Source organism: Drosophila melanogaster, chromosome X (genome assembly GCF_000001215.4).
Source record: "Drosophila melanogaster chromosome X".
In the NCBI taxonomy this organism is placed as follows: domain Eukaryota; kingdom Metazoa; phylum Arthropoda; class Insecta; order Diptera; family Drosophilidae; genus Drosophila; species Drosophila melanogaster.
Genome location: NC_004354.4, coordinates 10,233,142 through 10,254,380, shown reverse-complemented (window position 1 = coordinate 10,254,380; position 21,239 = coordinate 10,233,142). Strand labels below are relative to the sequence as shown.

Sequence of the window (21,239 nt, the reverse complement as noted above, 5' to 3'; positions counted from 1 at the left end):
CCGCTTTTGTCCACCTTTTCAATGATGAGCCGCTTAGCTAAATATACTTTCTTTGGGAACTCACTTTGAACAGGAGCTCGATAGTACGACATCATCATCCTCCACACAGCAGACCTTCCCTGGCAGCGCAGTCGGGGCGGGCAGAGGAGCGTCAGCAGCGGTACCTGGAAGCGGGACAGCGATAGCGGTTGCAGTAGCAGGAGCGGGAGCGGGACAATCGGCGACATTGGCGGGGCCGCCGGCAACGGCCGCAGCTGCCACAGCTGCGATCATACCGATTCTGCCGCTCGGCGTTGCAACGCTGCGCGATGATTCCACCGAATCTGAGCAGTCCGTGACCTGTGCGCACAACCAGCTCGATGCCTACCACCGCATCATGTGAGTACAATCTAACAACTAGCCGCAAAATATATGTATTATATATATATATAAGTTTGATATAAAAGCCAACTAAATTGTACACTACACCAACAAGTTTTATTATGTTGGCAAAACCGACAAAGCAAAAATCCCTTGCCCTGCTGTGCAAAAGTCAAAAATTGTCCGAAGCAGCCATTGTCCAACTTTGAAGTCCTTTGTTCTAGCAAAATTCTTGTGTGGCCTGATTTCGCACTCCAAAATCAATGAATGCCAGACGAGCATCACATACAAAGTGTAATGTAATAAAAGAGCGTATTAAATTTGATCATCATCGTGTAAAATGTCCCCATTCCTATGAAATTTAACTGAATATGGTTCATTGACGGGATTGTCAGCGTGGAAAGGCAGTAAATAAGGCGATAAGGGTATCACTCTATTAAACCGATTTTATGGTTCGATTTTATTGTGTGTGCTGAAGAATGAAAAATCATGACTCTAGCTACGAACTCGATGAAAAGTGATTTACTTATTAAAAAATAACACTTTTGCTTAATATATATTTGCATACATTTGCTTAGGTATTTAATGAGTAACAATTTTAGCAGAGGATATAAAAAGTATCTACAAATTGCCATATTAAAGAAGTAACTTAAATGAACACGAACTGTTTTCCCAGAAAATGTAAATGTATCCGCTGTCGCATCTTATTAAGTGTTCTCGGCAAAAGTGTGCAATTATACAGAATCGGATTATTTGCATTTTCCTTACATTGTTTGAACTGCGTTTCGCGGCATTAAGTCAGGCCACCTTGTTTTTTTTTATTTTCTTCTTGGACTTCTTCCAGAAGCTTTTACCTCGTCCAAGTGAAATGAGTGATTTTCGTGGCACAATTGTTTTTATGACTCATACAATTAAATAACAACAAAAGGGCATTCAATGAAACTTTTTGCGAAAAGTTCGAAACAAATCTGAGTAGTGCACTTAACCCTGAAAAGTATGCTACGAAAGTTGCATGTAGAATCCGTGTAAGTGGCATGTAAAAAGCGAGGCATATCAAGTATACGCCATGTAATACAGCAGGCAGTTGCATTTGCATGCCACAGATGGCGCCCACGTGCAGTGGGCTAGGTGCATCGCAAAATAAATGCATTTCAAATGAAATCTGTGTTTGCAATTCCAGCAAGAAATTCAGAATGCTATACAATATTTCTATTTAGTTATATGTTGAAAACAAATGAAAGGTTAAAGCGTAAAAGAAATCATTCCAGGTTAATTAAGAAATCAATCCAGGTTAATTTTTAATGGAAATTCTACAGTAACTTGATTTAAACGCCGCGGTTTCTATTCTAACGTAATTACTATGCGAGCACTTTGCGCGCCTTAAGCTTGATGGGAAAATTAGCAAATAACATGCTTCTGCGTTGGCCTCAAATTAAAATGGTTAATTTTTCATTAAGGCCAAGTCATTAATCGACCTGCCAGGTAAACCCCATCAGCGCACAGGTGCATTTCCGACCGTTTGTAGCCGGGAGAACCGGGGTTTTATTATATTTGATTTGGCACAGCCTGCAGTCTGCAGTCCGCTGTTCCGGCAATCGGATCGAAATTGAGGCATCTAACCGTAACATCATCCAACATTTATGTGCAAAAACGAAATCCGAAACGCAATCAATTGCCGTGAGTAAGTGCCTTTTAATTGCTACGGGCTTCTGTGAATTAATTTTGCTTGCCGAGCGCAAAGTGTAATTTAATATTCCCATGCAGTTAGATTCATATTTTATATGGCCCACATAACGCGGCGCGGCTGTGTATTTAAACACTTATATCCATTGAAAGCTGACCGGGGGTGTTGGTTATGGCCTTTGGCAAGTGACTTCTTTGCACTTATACATTATTCATTATTACTCCGGCGCCATTTGTGCAATATTTGGATTCGTTCCAGCCCGGTTCCCAAGCCAATGCATTAGCCGCAGTCCTTGGCCATTTATTTCGATCAAAAAAGGGTGGCTTATAATGGGGCTTTTAGAGTGTTTCGATGCACTTTTATTAAAAGCTAGCTTCCGTCACAAAGGGTTTTCTAAACAGTGTTTAGATATTTTTTATTTAAGAAGCTAAATCCGGAATGAAGAATCCTTTATTTTTTTAATCAACTTTATTTTTGCCAAAACTTTGTTATATTTATTTTAGCTTTGTTATAAAAAAAGAATTGTTTTGTTATACGTGGGCCTTTTCAAAAAATATACTATTTCTGCTTATGATTCAATCCACGAATTTGGTTGCACTCAAAGTGAATTTATATTGCCTACTTAAGCGGGCAGCCAGTTATTCTGGAGTCTGTGGTCCTGAGGAACCTTAAAGATGAGTACTTATAGGGTATTTATGTGTCAGCGAAAAACATATATATGCACGTGTGTGCAGCATATAAACGAGAGTACATACATATATGCATTTTACCAGAAGGAAAGGCCATGTAGGCCCCAGAGCATAAGCCGAAAAGGCAATCTCGTAAAAAACACGCATTTCCATCCATCTGTAGTACTACTACAAACACACACACACACACGAATGCAGGACACAGAAACACACTCCACTCACACCAACGCACATATACACTCGCAGATTCCAACACACACACACACACACACGCATAAGCCCACTGGCTTTTCCACACTCCCACTTGGAGAATAAAGAAACATGCCGGGCCAATTTGCAACCGCAAAAGAAGAATACTTTAGGGAAGGATACTAAAGAGATAGGGAAAACCAGAAGAAACAGAGCAAAGGACCAAGTGATAGAGAGTAAGGATATGGCGCAGCAAGAGAGGGGACGGCGGGAATGGCGGCTTTTTTGAAACGGGGACACGTGCGTTTTGGGCCAAAATTCACCACAAAAACAGAGAGCAGCCGAAAAAAAAGCTCCGATGTTCGCAAAATTGCGCGCGCTGGCTCTCCCTCTCCCTGTCCCTCTCTTCTCTGATGGCATCTCTGCCCCTAAAGTGTTTAAAAATTAAAATACTAGCTGAAGCGCCTTAATTATTAAGAGAACATTGTCTTTTGAAAATGTTCTCATAAATATAGAAATACACTTGCACGTATATTTAAATGAAAAAGAAAACGAAGGGTATAACTACAACTAATTTTTTAATTACTTCGTCACAAAAAAAAGTATTTATATTTCCGTGCAGGGTATTTCAATGTCGACCTTGTGGCTCACGCTTTATTCTCGTTTTGTTGTTTCTCTGCTGTTTCCTTCGGTTTGCAAATAACACGTGCATTTGTCGTATCTGCCGCCCACCCAGCGCCGACCGCCCATCGTCCTTCACCACCCACCAGACCGCCCAACCTCCCATCTTCCAAAAAGTGTCGCTTCGCTCTTTCGCCTCGCTCAGCGTTCTCTCTCTCTGTCTCTTTCGCCAATTTTCCTATGCCATCTGAGCTGCCAACCATTACTAGCCACAAACTAGCTAACTACCCGACTATTAAAATTAAAGACAAAATTCAAATACAAGTTGAGTAACAGATTGCACGGAATACATTTAAATTATATGTTAATAATTATTTAAATAAAAAATAGATAAGTAAGTAATCATAATATTTTTCACTTACTTTGATTGTTGTGATAGCCAACCAAATAGCCAACTATTTCAGCTCTGTTTGCCAAGTTAGCTGCCTTTGCCTTGGTCACTATTTTGCCATTTGGCTTTCGGCTGGCTGGTTCGCCAGTTTCGTCTGTTTTGCCAGTTTGCATTTTCCGATTTCGGCAGCGAGGCCGAAAAAAGTCGTATATGTTGCTCGGCGATTGCGGATTGAGATAGTGAGAAAGTGAACAAGTGAGCGAATGGCCGAATGGGCGAATGAACAACTGAGCGAATGAGCAGTGGAAGTTCTGGTCTTCATTGCGGTGTTACGTGTTTCGCGTGTCAGACGCTTCGGTTCGCGTTGCGCGCGTTCCGTTGGCGGCGACCATTTGGGCGAGATTATTTAATAATAAAATTATAAATAATTGTAAAAACGAGCGCAACAAAGCGAATAGAAACAGAACAAAATCGAAGACCAACAGTGCGAAAATTGCCCATTTATTTTGTTAACAATTTTTTTTCTAAGTTTTGTTTGTTTGGTGCCAAAAAGTACAAGAAATACGTATTCGTAATATCAAAATGCGCTGCGGCACATAAAATCTTGCCAGTAAAAAAATGGTGGTGCAGATCAGCGGGGGGAGTGACTGAAGGCGAGAAGGAAAAATAAGGTTGTAGCAAGTATTTTGTTGCGTTTGCCGTTAGCAGTACCGTTACATGTGCTGGCTCATGTAAATATTGCCGTTACATACGGCAGCCATATTGTTGATGCACTCATAACGCAAACGCAATGTGAATCCAACTTCCGGCTAAGCAGCATTAGCCTTCATTGATGATTTTAAGTGCATTTCAAAACTCTCAATTTATTTACACTAAGTGATTGTGAACGTAAGAAAAAGTAAACACATACGTTCTCAAATTTCTATATCGTATTGTAAAGTGTAGCTTGAATTTCATGTTGTTCTTTAAGTAAGCGAACAAATTTCCAAAACTCTTAAAAAATGAAACCCCATTATGCCACGTTTTCCTGTGATGAAGCCTTAAATATAGCTCTTTTTATGTCTAGATATCTATTGAATATTTTGTGAAAGGCACCTCTGCATTGTAGGCAGATTTGGCTTAGTACTCTCCACTTGGCCAACACAGATACACACAGACATGGAGGCCCTGCTGAGGATAGCGTTATAAACAAAAGGCAGGCTAACATCTGTGCCAAAGCATTTCCCATTTGCCCATGTGTGTGTTTTGGTGCTACTGTTTGTGCGGCATCTGAATGAACATATGCACATATATGCGAGTGTATGTCAATGCTCTAATTTTCCAACTGCCTATTCTTGGGGGAAATCCCACTCAAAAAAAAAAAAAAAGAGTGCGGAATGTCCACAGTAATTCTGGGAATCGGGGAATTCCCGGAGAAATTAAACATACACAAAAACTGCTTTGATAACTCCGCGTTTCGCGACTTTAATGTCGTGTGAATTGCATTCGATTCGGTGGCACAAACAAAGCAACAGCAACAGGAAAAAATTGTGTTTAGTAAGTAATTATCCAGTCACGCCATTGCTCCTGTTTTTTTTTTTTTTTGGCTGTTTGTGTGCTGTAGGTTCAGCTTGTATCGATAAGACCGCTACAACAAAAATGAAAATCAAGAAGCAACTACAGTAAAATGTGCTTAAAATCAACTTCTTATAGTACTCAAATATGTTACTTTGTATATATTTTATTTAGAGAACTAAAACACATAATTTTGCGTCTGGATTTAAATCCTAATTCTGCTAGAAGTGCAAGACAAACCGTTTTAGATTTCTATACAATAAAGTTAAAGAAAACATGATTCATTTCTAGTGAAGTCGGTTAAAATTTTAAATAGCATGAGCTATTTACTTATACTTACTTATTACTTTATGCGCTTATTCCTTATAAGTTAGACTGTAGTTCCTTTCACATAGAAGTAATAAAAAATTGCTGATGGTGCAGTGGGAAATGGTTATGGGTAACATCCTTGCCTTGCCCCTGGGTTTCGGGGCTAACCTTGTTGATTCAAACTCGATTCGGCTTGACTCCGCCTCCCTGGCCCTGATGGGAATATAATGCAGCCAGAATTTGGCTTGGGGGTCCCACCTACGAGGGACTTTGACTTTGGATTCGTGTGAGAAATGTAATTCCAATATGACATGCCACGTGTCACCCGATCTGGCCGCTGATATGGGATATAGGATATGGAAAATGGAAATTGGGAAATTGCATAAGCTAATGTGGGCAGGGGTTTAAGATATGCACACAAACACATGAGAGCTTAACACTGATTGTGGCTTTTAATAATTGAATTTAATGCCATTTAATCCGAGCTTAAATTAAACGTGAGCGTACGCAATTTTAATTAAACTTCTTGAGATCAAGGACAATTATTTAACTTGCATAAAAGACAACGGGATGGGAATTTTAAATGCAAATACTTGCTACGACTTTAAATAAAGCGAAAAATCTTTATGAAAATATTTTTGATTTGAATCTTTCGAATTTTTAAATATTTCCCGAAAATATATTTCACTTATTTAAGTATATTTCACATCTAACACACCCATTGATTTCTTGGTCTTTGTCGGCAAACTTGAAGTGTGGCAAGGGGTATATCCGGTTCGGTATCCTGCTTTCTGTTTCCTGTTTCCGGAAAAGGCATCATTCTCCTCTCTAATCGATTATCGAATGCTTTATGCACTTTCCCAAAATTCCGCATCACATATATCCACACACACACATATGCACATTCACAGTAGGCCGGTCAACGCGTCAGTGGGTCACGGTTCTCTGTCCCGCTCTCTCTCCCACTCTGGGCAAAGCCGAAAAACGAGAAAGAGAGAGAGAGAGAGAGAGGCAGACAGATGGAGGAGAGAGTGTGAGCGGGGAAAGTGAGGGGGTAATGGGGTAAAATGGAGAGAGACCCAGAGAGGAATGCGGCATATCGACCGGTGTTGGTGTCACGCCATGCTGCGGTTGTTCAAAAAAACAAGAAAACGCTACAACAATAATAAAAAAGAAAATAGGGGAAAAAAACGCAAAACACACAAACACATGCATAACGTATATGCACATGTGTGTATTACATATTTATTTTATTATTTGCACTTTTGGCTACGTGCTGTGTGCCAAAAAGGCGGAATACCAAAGCAATTTGTTGTTTTTGCCCGCCTATGGCAAGTCCTTTGAGACACACATGCATGCCCACACACACACAGACACAGGCGAGGAAAAGCCCACTCACACACACACACACAGTCAGACATGCATGTAGTTGCAGTTGCAGTTGCAGTCAAGGTTGCCTGCTGTGGATGATGTTGCAGCTAGAAAGTAGCAGCCAAGTGGCTCAAATTGGATTTTTCCTCATGTCGCCGCCTCACAGTTTTCCACGGCCCCTACACATTTTCCACAGCCCTTGCTTGCCCCCTTTTATGTGGCTCACATAATTAGGAACCAGAAGCTGACACCGTAAACCAGTTGTCTTTTGTGGCTGCCATAAGCTTGTAAACAGCTTAGAGACGCCTGGCCTTCGGCTGAAACTATACAAAAAAGAAAAAAAAGAAGAAAAAAACAACAAAAAACCAAACAGAAAAGAAAACAGAAAATGGGAAAAAACACATTTTCCAATTCGTGCACGAGTCAAGGTCGCCGCAACACAAAATGCCAGGCAGAAAGCGGCAAAAGATAATCGCCAATGATGCGATTTTAAGTGCAGACAGCCAAGTGTCAGCAGAAATCAAACCGAAAGGGTTAAAGGAAAACATATCACAGGAAAAGCAAGAGGGAAATCGAAAAAAAAGAAAAACAAATAAAAGCTACAGAGCCATGAGAACTGATTTGGTTTGACACACGTGTGTTGGCCAAAAGGCAAACTGATGAAACGGAATGGCAATAAATGCATTTCCCATGTTTCCATTCCATTCGCGCAGAAAAACCAAGCTCCCAAGTCGAAATGATTGCACGCCATGCCAATTTTGAAGCATTAAAAATGCATTTAAATGTCAATGTTAGGTATTCCTTTATTGACTATTCACCGTAATTGTTCTATTGTACATTCAAACGGAATTCAAATTCTTTAAACGCAGAAAGCTTGAGTGCATTTGGTTACCTTAATTGGCAGTGAGTGCAATCTAGTTGGTATCTATAGCTCTATACGTCTTTCTACTTTCTGACAGTAGAGTAGATTTTAAATCTTGCCTTCGTCTTCAAACTTTAAAAACTAGGCTCATGAGAATTAACCCTTGCCAAATCAATTTTGCAATTAGTGTCTGATATGTGTTTTCTCGATGGCTAATCCCCATTTAGCTCATCGGTTTTGAGTGCTATCCGATAAGCTTTGACACTTACCACCCACTTGGGGAGTAATCGGGGATAACATGGGTAAATAAGGATAACGAGAATATGTAAAGAATATGACAGGCTTCCCTTCGACTGCAGCCCACAGAGAAGCGCCTGAATATCTAGGTATATGCCAATATTTATATTTTTATTTTATGTATCTGCTCAGTCAACGGTCATTGTGGCCTAGAAAACTGGCAAACTTTGGAGCTGCCTCTCAAAACTTTTTACCCAGATGCAGCCTACAAATGGTCATTGATCCCTGGCGAGTAGGCTGTACTGTACCTTACTATCATTCTAGTCCTCTCAAATTACACTTGAAATAAAACTCTGGGAAATACCATAAAAACGACGTAAAAAATATTATATATTTATTTAATAAATATGCTAACAGCAGACAGCTATAAAAAACAAATAACAAAAAGCAATAAGAAATTCGCAGAATGAAATTTCAACCCTGTTGGCTAGTGTAATCAGCCCCTTGTCACTTGTGCCCTGAATTTAGCTACCTGTAGAGGTGTCAGTTTTATTGTGTAAAGCGTTGCATAAACGTCAAAAGTTAGTTTGAGACAAGGAAAGGGAAATGCAGGGGAAAGGCGAGTGCAAATTGTGCCTTCTTGTTTTTGTTCTCTTCTTCTTCTTCTTCTCGTTGTTGTTGTTGTTGTGGTGTCAAATACACCGGTCGTGGTGAAAAGCGCGCTCTCTCTCTCTCTCTCTCTTTCTCTCTTGGTCGCTGTAGCTCTTTCGTTTTCCCAGAGGAAAATAATGCATTTTCCAAATTGATCAAGCTAATGAAGACGGAAAAGCTGTCTGAAGCGATTCTGAATCATTGTCAAGGTTAATCTATAATTAAACTTTGATAGTGGAAAATCAAAAAGAACAGCCATCAATACATCTGGGGATATAGATATAGATAGATTTGTATCTGTGCTTTGACACGAGGCGGATTAAATGAACCAGGGGCACAGAGCTAAAATTAACAGCCATAAAATATCTATTTATGTTTTCGGACATTTGGGTTTAATGCAAAGTGTTACCTCAAAGTAAGAAACTTTCGAATAAAATCAGAAACTAAAAAAAAAAAATTTCTTTTGAAACATGAAGCAATTAAATTTTCTTCAGCTTATATGTGGCATATTTAATTCCAATCTATATATACAATATTAGATTTTGCTAACAAGTCGGCAGGTGGTTCCATTTATCAGCCAATTGCACATGAAATTTACGGTCTCGATTCTCTCGCCAGTTTTTCCTTTTTTTTCTCTGAGTGTGGTGAAAAGCTCTTTTCTTTCGCAAAGTCTCAGTCTCTCTCTTTCTCTGCTGAAATTGTTGTTTATTTTTGCCTTGTTTCGGCTTCTTAATTATTGTGACAAAAGTTTTGGCAAAGTTTCGATCAAGTTTTTTTTTTTGTATTTTTTGGCACACATATTCATGTGATAAGAATACGTTTTCCTATTTCTATAGTAGAATAAATATCTTCAATAGCGACAAAAAATAAATAAATAAACATTTATTCGACTGGACTTTGCCTTAAAAGTATGCTTTTTAGAAAACAAAATCCCATGTGATTTGTAGTCCAGTCTAAGTGTAAGATACAACAAAAATCAACCAAAACAAATGCAGAAGTGAAATTGAAATATCTGAACTTGAAACTTTGAAATTATGATAAACTTTCAAAGTAATCATATCATTCAAAATAGTAAATATGCGAAAGCAAAAAAAAACTTAAATAACCTTAAAGATGAACATATAATTTTAGAAAACCTACAAAAAAAATAAAAAAATTTGAAACCTAATAGGTGTTGAAAATACTACGTAAAAGAAAACCAAACTATAAACTCTTAACTTCAAAAATAAATATTAATATTTAACAAGTAGCTGAATCAATAGCAGACATTTTAAATGTCAAAGCAAACTTCAATTAGAATTGCAATAAAAAAACCACACAAATATAAATAAAACCTTGCTGCTATTAAAATTGAAATCAAATGCCTAAATAAATAATAGAAGAAATTCCAATCAACACGCAGTAGCTAAATAAATATGAAGTGCGTGCAAACCTAGGATAAACAATGGCGTCCAATAGTATCTAAAAAAATATATATATATATATATAGAAAACGTAGGAAGCAAAATAACAACACAAGTGAAAGTAAACTTTGATAAATATTAAAATTGAGTTAAATCATAACAAAAGCAGTGGAACTACAAGCACAATGTCTATGGCATTATGCAATTTAAATGGTGACGGCTCTGCGGCGCAGTCGACGTCTCAGTCGCAGTCGCAGTCGCCGGCCGCAACCGCTGCAGCAGCTCCGTTGCTGCCTCACTCGCACTCGCACACGCTACAGCCGGAGAGTACGCCGCTGCTTTTGGGACACGAGCAGAGCGGCAGCGCTGCGCCAGAGGGCAGCGGCGGCGGTGACGTCACAGACGGAGCGGTAACATCCATTGAAATGCCCACTGTTGTTGCCGACGATGCCGGTGTACCGCCGCTGCCGCTGCCTCTGCCGCAGTCGACGCCGCAGCCGCTGCTTATGGCACTGCCCGCCAATTTAAACTTCATTACGGGACCCACGACTCAGCAACTGATGATCGGTAATGGCGCCATGGGCGTAATTCCCTCGACCAATGATAGCAACAATAACAATAACAACAACAACAATGTGGACAATACTAGCGACGAATCGAACCCGGTCACCATTTACAGGTATTAACAAAGGTCAAAGGTCCTGGAATCCCGAAAAAAAGTGGTTATACTAAATCAAAGTTTAAATGTTTAGACGATAGAAGAGAACGATGTTCTTTCTAAGTAGATATTCATTGACTAATTTACTAATTCTGGCCAACGAGTCGTATACTTGATATTTCTAAAATGTAGCTAAACAAAAGAACGGTTTAGTTTAGGTAACTAATTATATACAGTGAAATTACGGTTAAAATGAGCCAAAAGTCAACTTTTCGTAATTAGAATACAGGGCGTATACGTAATGCCATAACAGTGCGTATACGTAGTGTGAAAATAGTGCGTATACGCAATAAAATGTAAAAAGTGCGTATACGCAATGTGCTAACTTTGCGTATACGTAATATGAACAGAAAATTTCTACAAAAATTGATACCTACCATAAATTAGTCGACTCTTTGCAGATTCTCGCAACCTATTGTCATTATACTAATCCGATTTTTCCAAACTATTTTCCTTTACAGGTGCCGGGCTCCCATTGCGTCACTCGACTGTATGGAGGAGTTCAGTGGTACGGGCGGTCATCTTGATTTCGGTATCAAATTTCTCACTATCATATAGGCTTATCATTTATGTTGTTTACTGTCGATTGTTTCGACTTTTTCGATTGTTTTTCGATTGCCTGCCTCTGCATGCTACCACATACAAGCAAGTATCGCTTGCTTCAAAATAGCCCAAGTAAATGAAACATATACCTACATATGTATAGCGTATTGTACAAAATGAGCATTCAACTAAAGCACCCACCTCCGCAATCCTTGTAGTTCAGCTGTTGGTAATTGTTGGTTTTGTTTAGCGAATTAAGGCGCAGGGCGTTGGAGTGCTCTCTATTCCATCGAATTCGGGTCCAAAACATGCAATTGAAGTTGTAATTTATTTTATTCATTTTGTAAGGTAAAGCAACACCACCCACACGAACCACCTGTCACAATCACGCAATCAAAAAAAACAAAAAAAAACAAAACAAAAAAAAAAGAAAGCAAAAGAAAACACGCACCGGACGCACGCACTTTTTTATGAGGGGGATGGTGGAAAACCGGGAGAAAAACGGAAAAACCAACGGAAAAATGTCACTTTTGTTTATTCATGTTCATTGCATGCCGCGCTCTTTGTTTGTTTTTTTATATTTTCACATACACTTTCCTTTAGGGCAGTCCCATTTGCTGATTGAAAACCATATATCATATACCCATTTCACTTTTTATTTCGCAAGCAGAATTTGCCACCAGGTCCATTTTGAATAGTACTGAAATATTTAAGAGACAGTTATTTTTAAAAGTTATACGTTTTCAAGTTGTATGACACTTGTGTAGAGTATTGTCACTTCTTTAGCCTGATTTAGCCAGCTGTTTATTGTGGAATTGCGTTTGTGTTGTTACTGTTCTTGTTGCTGTTCGTTTTTGCACGTTTCCCGGCACTTTGAAAGCCCCTCCTTTAACCGAAAACCAAAAAAAAAAAAGGTCTCTCACTAAACGGAACGCACATACTTTTCCCCCGAAACGAATTGTTTCATTTCCATGCCGGCAACTGAACACACTCGACCATTTCGAATCCTGGAAATCCATCCGACCGTGATGACCGTTTATTTGGCCATTCCGCTGCGAGCAGGTCGTTCGATCAGTTTGGGCTCCAATCCGGCGCTACCATTGCGCCATGGATCCACACCAACGCCGGGACTGCGGTACAAGAATCTGGGCAAAAGCGGGTTGCGTATCTCGAATGTGGGATTGGGTACCTGGCCGGTATTTTCGCCGGGCGTGAGCGATGACCAGGCGGAGGCAATCCTTAAGCTGGCCATCGAGAGCGGTATCAATCTGTTCGACATCTCGGAGGCGCACTCGGAGACGGAGATCGGCAAGATACTGCAGCGGGCGGGCTGGAAGAGGACCGCCTATGTCATCACCACGAAGGTCTACTGGAGCACCAAGTAAGTTGGCACTGCAAAATATATTTCTATATTTATATAATTAGTATAGTTAGCTTTCTACTGATTCTCTGATTAATCTTTTCTTTAAAGTCCACAAATTGTTAAATGAACATATATATATAATTTGACATTTTACTTGACCTTCATTGGGATTAATTTTTGCAACTACTTCGTAGGTCGGAGGAACGTGGTCTCTCCCGGAAACACATCATCGAATGTGTTCGTGCCAGTTTGCAGCGATTGCAGCTGCAGTACATCGATATCGTCATCATCCACAAGGCGGATCCCATGTGTCCCATGGAGGGTAAGTTATCCAAACGAAATGGCATCTGTGGCAGATTCGAAAGTGCCACAAATGTTGCACATTTTGTAAACTCTTTTTCATTTCCTTGCCAGAAGTGGTGCGCGCCATGAGCTACGTGATACAGCAGGGCTGGGCAATGTATTGGGGCACCGCTCGATGGAGCCAGGTGGAGATCATGGAGGCCTATACCAACTGCCGCCAGTTCAACTGCATCACGCCCATTGTGGAGCAGTCCGAGTACCATATGTTCTGTCGCGAAAAGTGCGAACTCTACCTGCCGGAGATGTACAACAAGATCGGAGTGGGCCTCATGGCCTGGGGTCCACTCTCGATGGCCCTCAGCGACACCCAGAATGGGGACAAGCTTTTCCTGCCCAAGGGCTCCTTCAAGACGAAGAGCTTCTCGTGGACCGAGGACGAGATCAATCGTAATGTAAGTGCCGAATATAAGCAATAGACAGTTTAAATATTGTTATGATTAGCAAAGTTATGATTAATGTTGTCTAAAATCCGTTTTTCCGAATTTCGGTCATCAGATAATCGGTTTTTTAGCCACAACTTTAAAAATAATTGTCTGAATATGGAATGTCATACCTCGTTGAACTCGTAATTAAATTTCCAATCAAACTGTGTTCAAAAATGGAAATTCTATTTTTTGACATTTTTTGCAAATTTTGACGATGTTACCCCTTACAAAAAATGCGAAAATTGACCCAAAAATTAATTTTCCAAAATCCTCCAAAAAGTGATAGGGATCGTTTGTACTGGTAATTAGCTGCTCAAAACAGTTATTCGTACAACTATATGAGCATTTTTAGCCAAGTTATGACGAAAATTCCATTTGTAAATATCAAATTTTTGGCAAAATCCGTTTTTCCGAATTTCGGTCATAAAATAATCAGTTTTTTAGCCACAACTTTAAAAATAATTGTCTGAATATGGAATGTCATACCTCGTTGAGCTCGTAATTAAATTTCCAATCGAACTGTATTCACAAAAGGAAATACTATTTTTTGGCAATTTTTTGCAAATTTTGATGATGTTACCCCTTACAAAAAATGCGAAAATTGACCAAAAAATTAAATTTCCTAAATTCTTCAAAAAGTGATAAGACTGTTTAGCATTGGTAATTAGCTGCTCAAAACAGTTATTATTTTTTAAATATGTCTTTTTTTAGTCTAGTTATGATAAAAAAAATCCATTCGTATTCTTTCAGGCCGCTCTGTCGCCGCAGGGCAGTTGGGGTAAGGACCGGATCGATGAGGGGCGCCGCCACTGCGACCGTCTCCGCGACCTTGCCGCCCTCGCCGAGAAGCTGGGCTGCAGCCCCACCCAGCTGTCCATCGCCTGGTCGCTGAAACATGAGCCAGTGCAATGCCTGCTGCTGGGCGCCACATCGGCGGAGCAGCTGCACCAAAGTCTGCAGTCGTTGCAGGTAAAAATACACACATACATAATCATAAACATAAGACAAAGAATAGATAAAATAAAGAGACCTTCAGAAAGTAGCTTGAGATAGTTAGATATCTTTCGATTTATTCAGATGTTTGACCATCCTGATATTGCAGCTGCTGCCACGACTCTCATCGAGCGTTATGCTGGAGCTGGAAAGGATATTGGAAAACAAGCCGGTGCGGCCGCCGATGATCTCGACCTTGGCGCTCCGGTGACAATCAGCGTGCCCGCAGGGGCCGCTCAGCCTGAGCGGTGGCGGACCCTGCGGCGCCGATTCGCCCAAGCACGAGGATGAGGCCTTCATCGAGGAGGTGGACGCTGCCAAGGACGCTGCCAAGCAAGGCTTCTGCCTCATCCAGTGACAAAAGGAGTCCTTAGATAACGATAATAAATTTTTGAAAGTGATTAGCAGTAAAACTAGCCTAAGTAGCAATACCATGACGACAACAATAAGCAAGCAGGAGCAGCAACAGCAGCAGCAGCAGCAACAACAGCAGCAACATCTCCAGCCTCAGCAGTATGTGCAACTACAGCAGCAACATTTGATGGCCAGCGGCAGCACCAGCGATTCGGCGGCAGCTGTTCCCATTGCAGCTGAACTCCAGTTCGACTCCCTGAATAACAATAACAACAACAACAATAATAATACCAATGGCAGTCCGGAACAGGCACTGCCCACCAGCGATGAACGCCAAAAACGTCGCTCCCTGCTCAACTTTAAGTCCCTGGACTTTCATCTAAAGTCCCTGTACAGTGGCCTACGGAGTAACTCAGGAACAACTCCACCCAGTCAACCGAATAGCTCTGTTCCGGCGGTGGATCAGCCGCAGCGTAGAATGCCCTATTTGCGGGTGGAGAGTGTTGATCCCGAGGAGCCAAGAGGATCAGTTCTGCCCGGACATTCGCCCAGCTTTCTGTCACCCTACAGTGGCGTTGGCGGTGGAGCCGGAAGCCTGCAGTTGCCCTCAAACGATGGAGGCACCATCAGGAGATCCTCAACATCCGACATTGTTAATTGCAGACGGGGAGGGGGAGCAGGGGGATCGGGCGGAGGAGCAGCCTCTGCCCAGGACAGCAGGAGGCCGAGCACATCGGATTTGCTCAGAAAGGCAAGGGAACGAAAGGGCAGTGAGGCCAGGATGGGCAGAAGTGTCTCCCACAGTGGGCTAACCAGGGGCGGACCCGGCGGAGGAGGTGGTGGCCTGGGCGGGAGACGAACCAGCATGGCCTTCTAAAAACAGAAATAATAGTGAAAAAAAAAAAAACTATGGAAAAAAAAACTTAAGCAATGAGGTATGGCGAAAAAAAAAACTGTTGATCAAATCTGAATCAGAAATAGGCTGACAAAATGGCGCTTATGAATTTTTATCTAGTGAAAAGAAAATTAAAAAAAAAAGAAAACAAGAAAAAAATAACAATAATAGAGCAGCTATTAAGGAACGACTTTTTTTGTGGATCTATTATCATTATAATTATATTATATGGTTACTACAATTGCGCCTCGAAAGAACTAAAGTTAGTAGATAAATTAAAGCAAGTAATGAACAGAAACATAACATTTCATCTCTCTTAAACTCTGTATCTCTCTCTCTCTCCCCCACTCCCGGCAAATTTATAATATATATATATATATAAATATATATTTAAAGAACCCCCAACTTTTATGACAATATTAGAACCTAACTATCGTGTACTATCGTTAACTATCGCCTGGCAAAAGCTCTAAAACTAACCTGCGTTCCAACCCAAAAAACCAACAATGATTCAAGATCGATCCATTATATCACCGCACTGTGAGAGTTCATATCAAGCGAGAAGGATAATGTATGGAGGATAAACGATGAAGGATACCCAAATATGTACTATCCTATGGGATAGTGTCTTTTTCATTAATCGATTTGTAGACTTAACGAGTGTTAAACGATTGTTAACGATTGACTTGAGGCGAGGCGCTGAATAAAATGATCGAAGCGAATAGCGACTAAAGATTACTACATATATACGAAACAGCAATGGTGTGCTCGTTGTATGATTAAATTTTAGCTAAACTAATGAACAAATAAATGAGTATAAATAAAAACTCAAATGGAAAACAAAGAAACAATTCAAATCAAATCTTATTAAATAGACATTACTAGCATTATGTAGTTAATTAAATAACAATTCAAGCGAAATTTTTTTAAATCAACAAACGAAAAACAAAGCAAATGCCTTTCATAACAGCAACAACAACAACAACAAATTTATATTTTAAATATATGCAGTATATATATAGATATACACAAACACACACACATACATATGTGAAAATAACGAAAGCGATGAAATAAAACAAAGCAGCAACAAATTGTTATTAATTAATTGTAGTCCATTATCCCGATGGCCCATATCCCATATTTCATATAAGTGAACAAAACAAAAAAAAACACCAATATAGCAATATGTAGGATATACATATAGAGGAGTTCCCGAATACCATGTATTTTATCATCATTATCGAGTACATATATAAAGTCTTTCTCACATACGGACTGTGATTTCATATAAAAGTAAACGTAAAAGTAAACAATTAATTATTATATCTAACCTAATGTAATTAAATGCTAAGTTCATTCGAAAGATCTTACAGATACACACACACACACACACACACACACACACACACACACACATTGCCCCCAAAAACACGCATGTAATTTGAGGATCTGTTTAAGAAAGCAGAAGCATAAATAGCAATTTTCAAATCGAATGGCATTATATACTACTGATACTCTACAATTAATTAACCAAATGCGATTGCCTTAATAAAGAATAATGAATTAAAAACATTGGATCTAATCAGATCGTATCGGATCAGATCGGATATAACCCAGTCGGGGGGCCGGTTTCCTCAAACTTCAGTTCCAGATCGGAATACATTATATATACACGCATCCATTCGCATATATATTCCCCGCACTGTTGCTTGAGAAATCGCCCCGCGCAAAGAAATACAATATATGTATACATACATAAATTGGTTTAGCTCCATCGGATCACTCAGAATAAATATATATACATATATATATATATATATATAGGGAATACTTATATATACGAGAGTAATTGCATTTTTTAGTAAGTAGTTAATCCGTCCTCAACAAACGGCCAACCAAAAAAGCAACAAGTTTTTGCGATCGGGCGCTGCTCAGTTGATAACCCATAGCAAAATTTCCAAAATATTGAATATTTAAATTCAGACAAATTCGAAAATATTTGAAACTTTAACTTTAGATCATTTTCGAGCTTTTCAATTGCAGAGCATTGTAAAGATTAGAGTTTGTTATTTGGAGGTTGTGATATTAATTGAAAAATTGCTGAAAAAATCAAATACATATCTGCAAATGGGCGAATTATGTTACTTTGATACATTTTTATGTGTTGAGCTCACTAAAGTTCAAACTAAGCGTTATTGAGCAATATCCTTAGCAATATTAGCCATTAGGTTGAGCAATTAACTTGATTTCTTACTGCATATTTAGTTATATAGCTACAAGTTAATTATGTATAAACATAACTAGAATGTGTATTTCGCTTTGTAAGGCTTAAAGAGTAGTTTATACCTTTAAAGCTTCTGCTTAATTTAAATTGAAAGTCACTATGCTGAACGGGTAATCAATTAAAAAAGCAGCGCCTGTCGATAGATCCAATCATCAATTGTGGCCAAGCCCCCTAAAAAGTAATACAAACAAAAAAAAAAAAAAACAGCCACGTCGTGTGAACCGGAAAGCAATAATTCAAAATGCTGCTGAAAAACAGTTCGACTAACAAATTGATGTACATATGATCACAAGCAAAGTAAAGAAGAAGCACATACACGCAGTTGCATTATGAGATTAATTTTAGTCTGTTGTTATCGCAATTATTATCACGATTATTATGATTACGATTATTATTAACACGTAGCTAGTTAAATCGAATGAGAATCAGCAATTTATCTGCCTAAGCCTGAAAGTAACCACAATTACACTCACACCCACACTCATTACACACACACACACGCACACACACACTCCCTTACAAATACACTGACAAAAAGATGAAAAAAAAAAGCAACTGCTAATGCAGCAAACAAAAGCAAAAATGTAACGGAAAGTATTAAGAAGCGGGGAAGTGTAGCGTTTAAATCTAGAAAACAAAATTTTACTTTACATCAAAACAGAAATATTTATAACAATTGCAATAACTAACAAAATGAGAGGCGATAAAATGGAAGCATATATATAATAATATATCTTAAAATTATTTTCTTATCGAAACTGGCAATAATAAATATTAATATAAATTTAAACAACTAAATAATTAAACTATACACGCGCGAGAACTTTGTAAGTTAACTTTGCATAGATGACACATTTTGGATCGAATTACACTGAATGAAAGGCTCGCACACACGCCAAGCGTTTACACACACACACACACACCAACACACACACTCGAAGACAGACAGTCGCGCAGGAAGTTCGATCATCATTTACCGTTAATGCACCAGTGTACACACACCTACACACAAGAAATCAGCTTTACTTTAGATTTTCGATAATTAATTGCAGGGTTGTCGCCTAGGGTTGCTTAGAAATCGATGGGAGAATCCAATTCAGACGCTTGCATATAGGCGTAGATAAGAAAATATATATACAAAGTACATACATAAACAAGCAATATCGCAATAGCGCTCGTATTATTTCGCTAAGTTACTAGAAAACCGAATAATAATAAAACAGACAAACCTCTTTGATTACCGTACGTATAAAATGCAAGAAATGCAATTTGAGGGCAAATTGTTTACACTTCACTTTTAAAGCCACATTTAATACTAATATTTCGAAAAAAGCTAATTAAAATAGGTTATAACAATAACGAACAACAACAACAACAAGAACAAGTGGATGAACAACAACAAGAACAAACAATGAACAGCAAAAAAACAACACAGCTAAAATACTGAAAAATTATATAAAAATACAAACTCTTATCTTTCAACCAAAGAAATCGGTGTTTTTCATTACTTAACTCGCATCTTACAGGTATTTCTAGTGTCTGTTTTGATTTCAACTTGAAATTAACAAAGGTTTTGAGAATATTGAGTTCAATACTCCAAAGCCCATCCATTTTGAAAAAATTACAAAATAACATATGTATTCGAAATATGTACCACTCTGTCATCACATTGTGTCGGTATGTAAAAAAGCCATCGCCTGCGGAATTTTGGTAAAAAAAACATTTCAATCGACACATTTAAACAGATATGACAGATATCGTAAACCACATTTTTGGATTACATAACCCGATTTCGGACCACGCGGCACTGCCCATTGATTAGTTGGCGACTATTTGCACACACCACGTCAAATCGAACGCATTATGGTAATTCCCCCCAATTCCATTCAGATTCCGATTCAGAGAGCCCCGGACTCTGGGAACCCGACACGAGATGCTGTGACATCCAGCGTATAAACAACACTTCAAGTCCCACTGTGCACACAACAACAACAACAACAGAGATGGGTGATTACAATACAAACGCTTCGAAATGCACAGTGGAATGTCAAAAGATTGGTCAAAACTTTGGCGAAATCAACAATGGACATATATAGCGAAATAATATCATTATTTATTAATATTTAAGTAATATAAAGTATATAAATTCTTGGGAATGTTTAATGATAACTTTAATGAAACATTTAACACCAAGCATTTAAAATTATAGATTCCGGCTATTGCCCACAAGCATTTGGGCCATTAAAAAAAATGTTCAAGCAAATCGTCTCCACCATGCATCATGCACTTAATTACTCTTTTACTTTCGATCATAATCTTGCACTTTTCGGACCCAAAACGAAGTATGTATTTGTAACCAACCATCCATTAGTCAGCTTAGTCTATGGTCAATTAATTTCGTTGGATCTGCAGAAGTTCAACTGTGTTATGGTTACTTTTTTTTTGAACTGCAACTGATATTAAAAACGAAAACTAAAAAAAAACCGTGCTGGCAACGGGTCATCGGCGAATTGGGCGGTGGGAGGGCCGAGTGGGAAAGAGATGGGCAATGTGGGCTGCGCATGCGCAATAGCGCGCATTAAATAATTTATACAAAAATGCACAGAAAATTAACAAATTTGAAAACGCTGTTGCATGATATAATAATCCGGCTGCCTGGGATTCCGAGATGCCAATCCATGAGCACAGCCACTGGCCCTTCCCAGCCCAAAATATCTGTTGCAATACAAGCATGTATACTGGGCGAAAAGTGGGTCAACATTTCTATGCTTTAAAAATAAGATGGAAATAAAAAAGGGCGGTGCTTGTAAAGTAAAGTTAGAAAGCAAACATAATTTTAGTAAGAATATTTACGATATCATCTCTTCTGATTATTATAATTATAGTGAAGAACAAACAATATCTATACGACATTGATCGAAATGATAAGTTACAAACAACCGATTTTAGTTTGTCATCCAAAGTTTGTTTTCAGTGT

General features: G+C 39.0%; 1 protein-coding gene across 9 annotated transcripts in view; it reads left to right on the top strand.

The window, feature by feature from the left end:
* Positions 1-21,034, top strand: part of Hk (Hyperkinetic) — a 30,139-nt gene extending 9,105 nt beyond the window's left edge. For 3 of the 9 annotated variants that reach the window (NM_078549.4, NM_001272471.2, NM_001272472.2), the window contains exons 1-7: positions 9,801-11,000; positions 11,501-11,544; positions 12,645-12,963; positions 13,140-13,267; positions 13,363-13,700; positions 14,484-14,702; positions 14,836-16,135. In NM_078549.4, the coding sequence (NP_511104.3) occupies positions 10,507-11,000; positions 11,501-11,544; positions 12,645-12,963; positions 13,140-13,267; positions 13,363-13,700; positions 14,484-14,702; positions 14,836-14,937 (1,644 nt within the window). In that variant the 5' untranslated portion in view covers positions 9,801-10,506 and the 3' untranslated portion in view covers positions 14,938-16,135. Of the gene's footprint in view, positions 1-73; positions 379-9,800; positions 11,001-11,500; positions 11,572-12,644; positions 12,964-13,139; positions 13,268-13,359; positions 13,701-14,483; positions 14,703-14,835 lie in introns of those variants that run through there. The other 6 variants (NM_001258680.2, NM_001258681.2, NM_167222.3 and 3 more) reach the window with 5 other exon arrangements.
* The last annotated feature ends 205 nt before the right edge of the window (positions 21,035-21,239 follow it).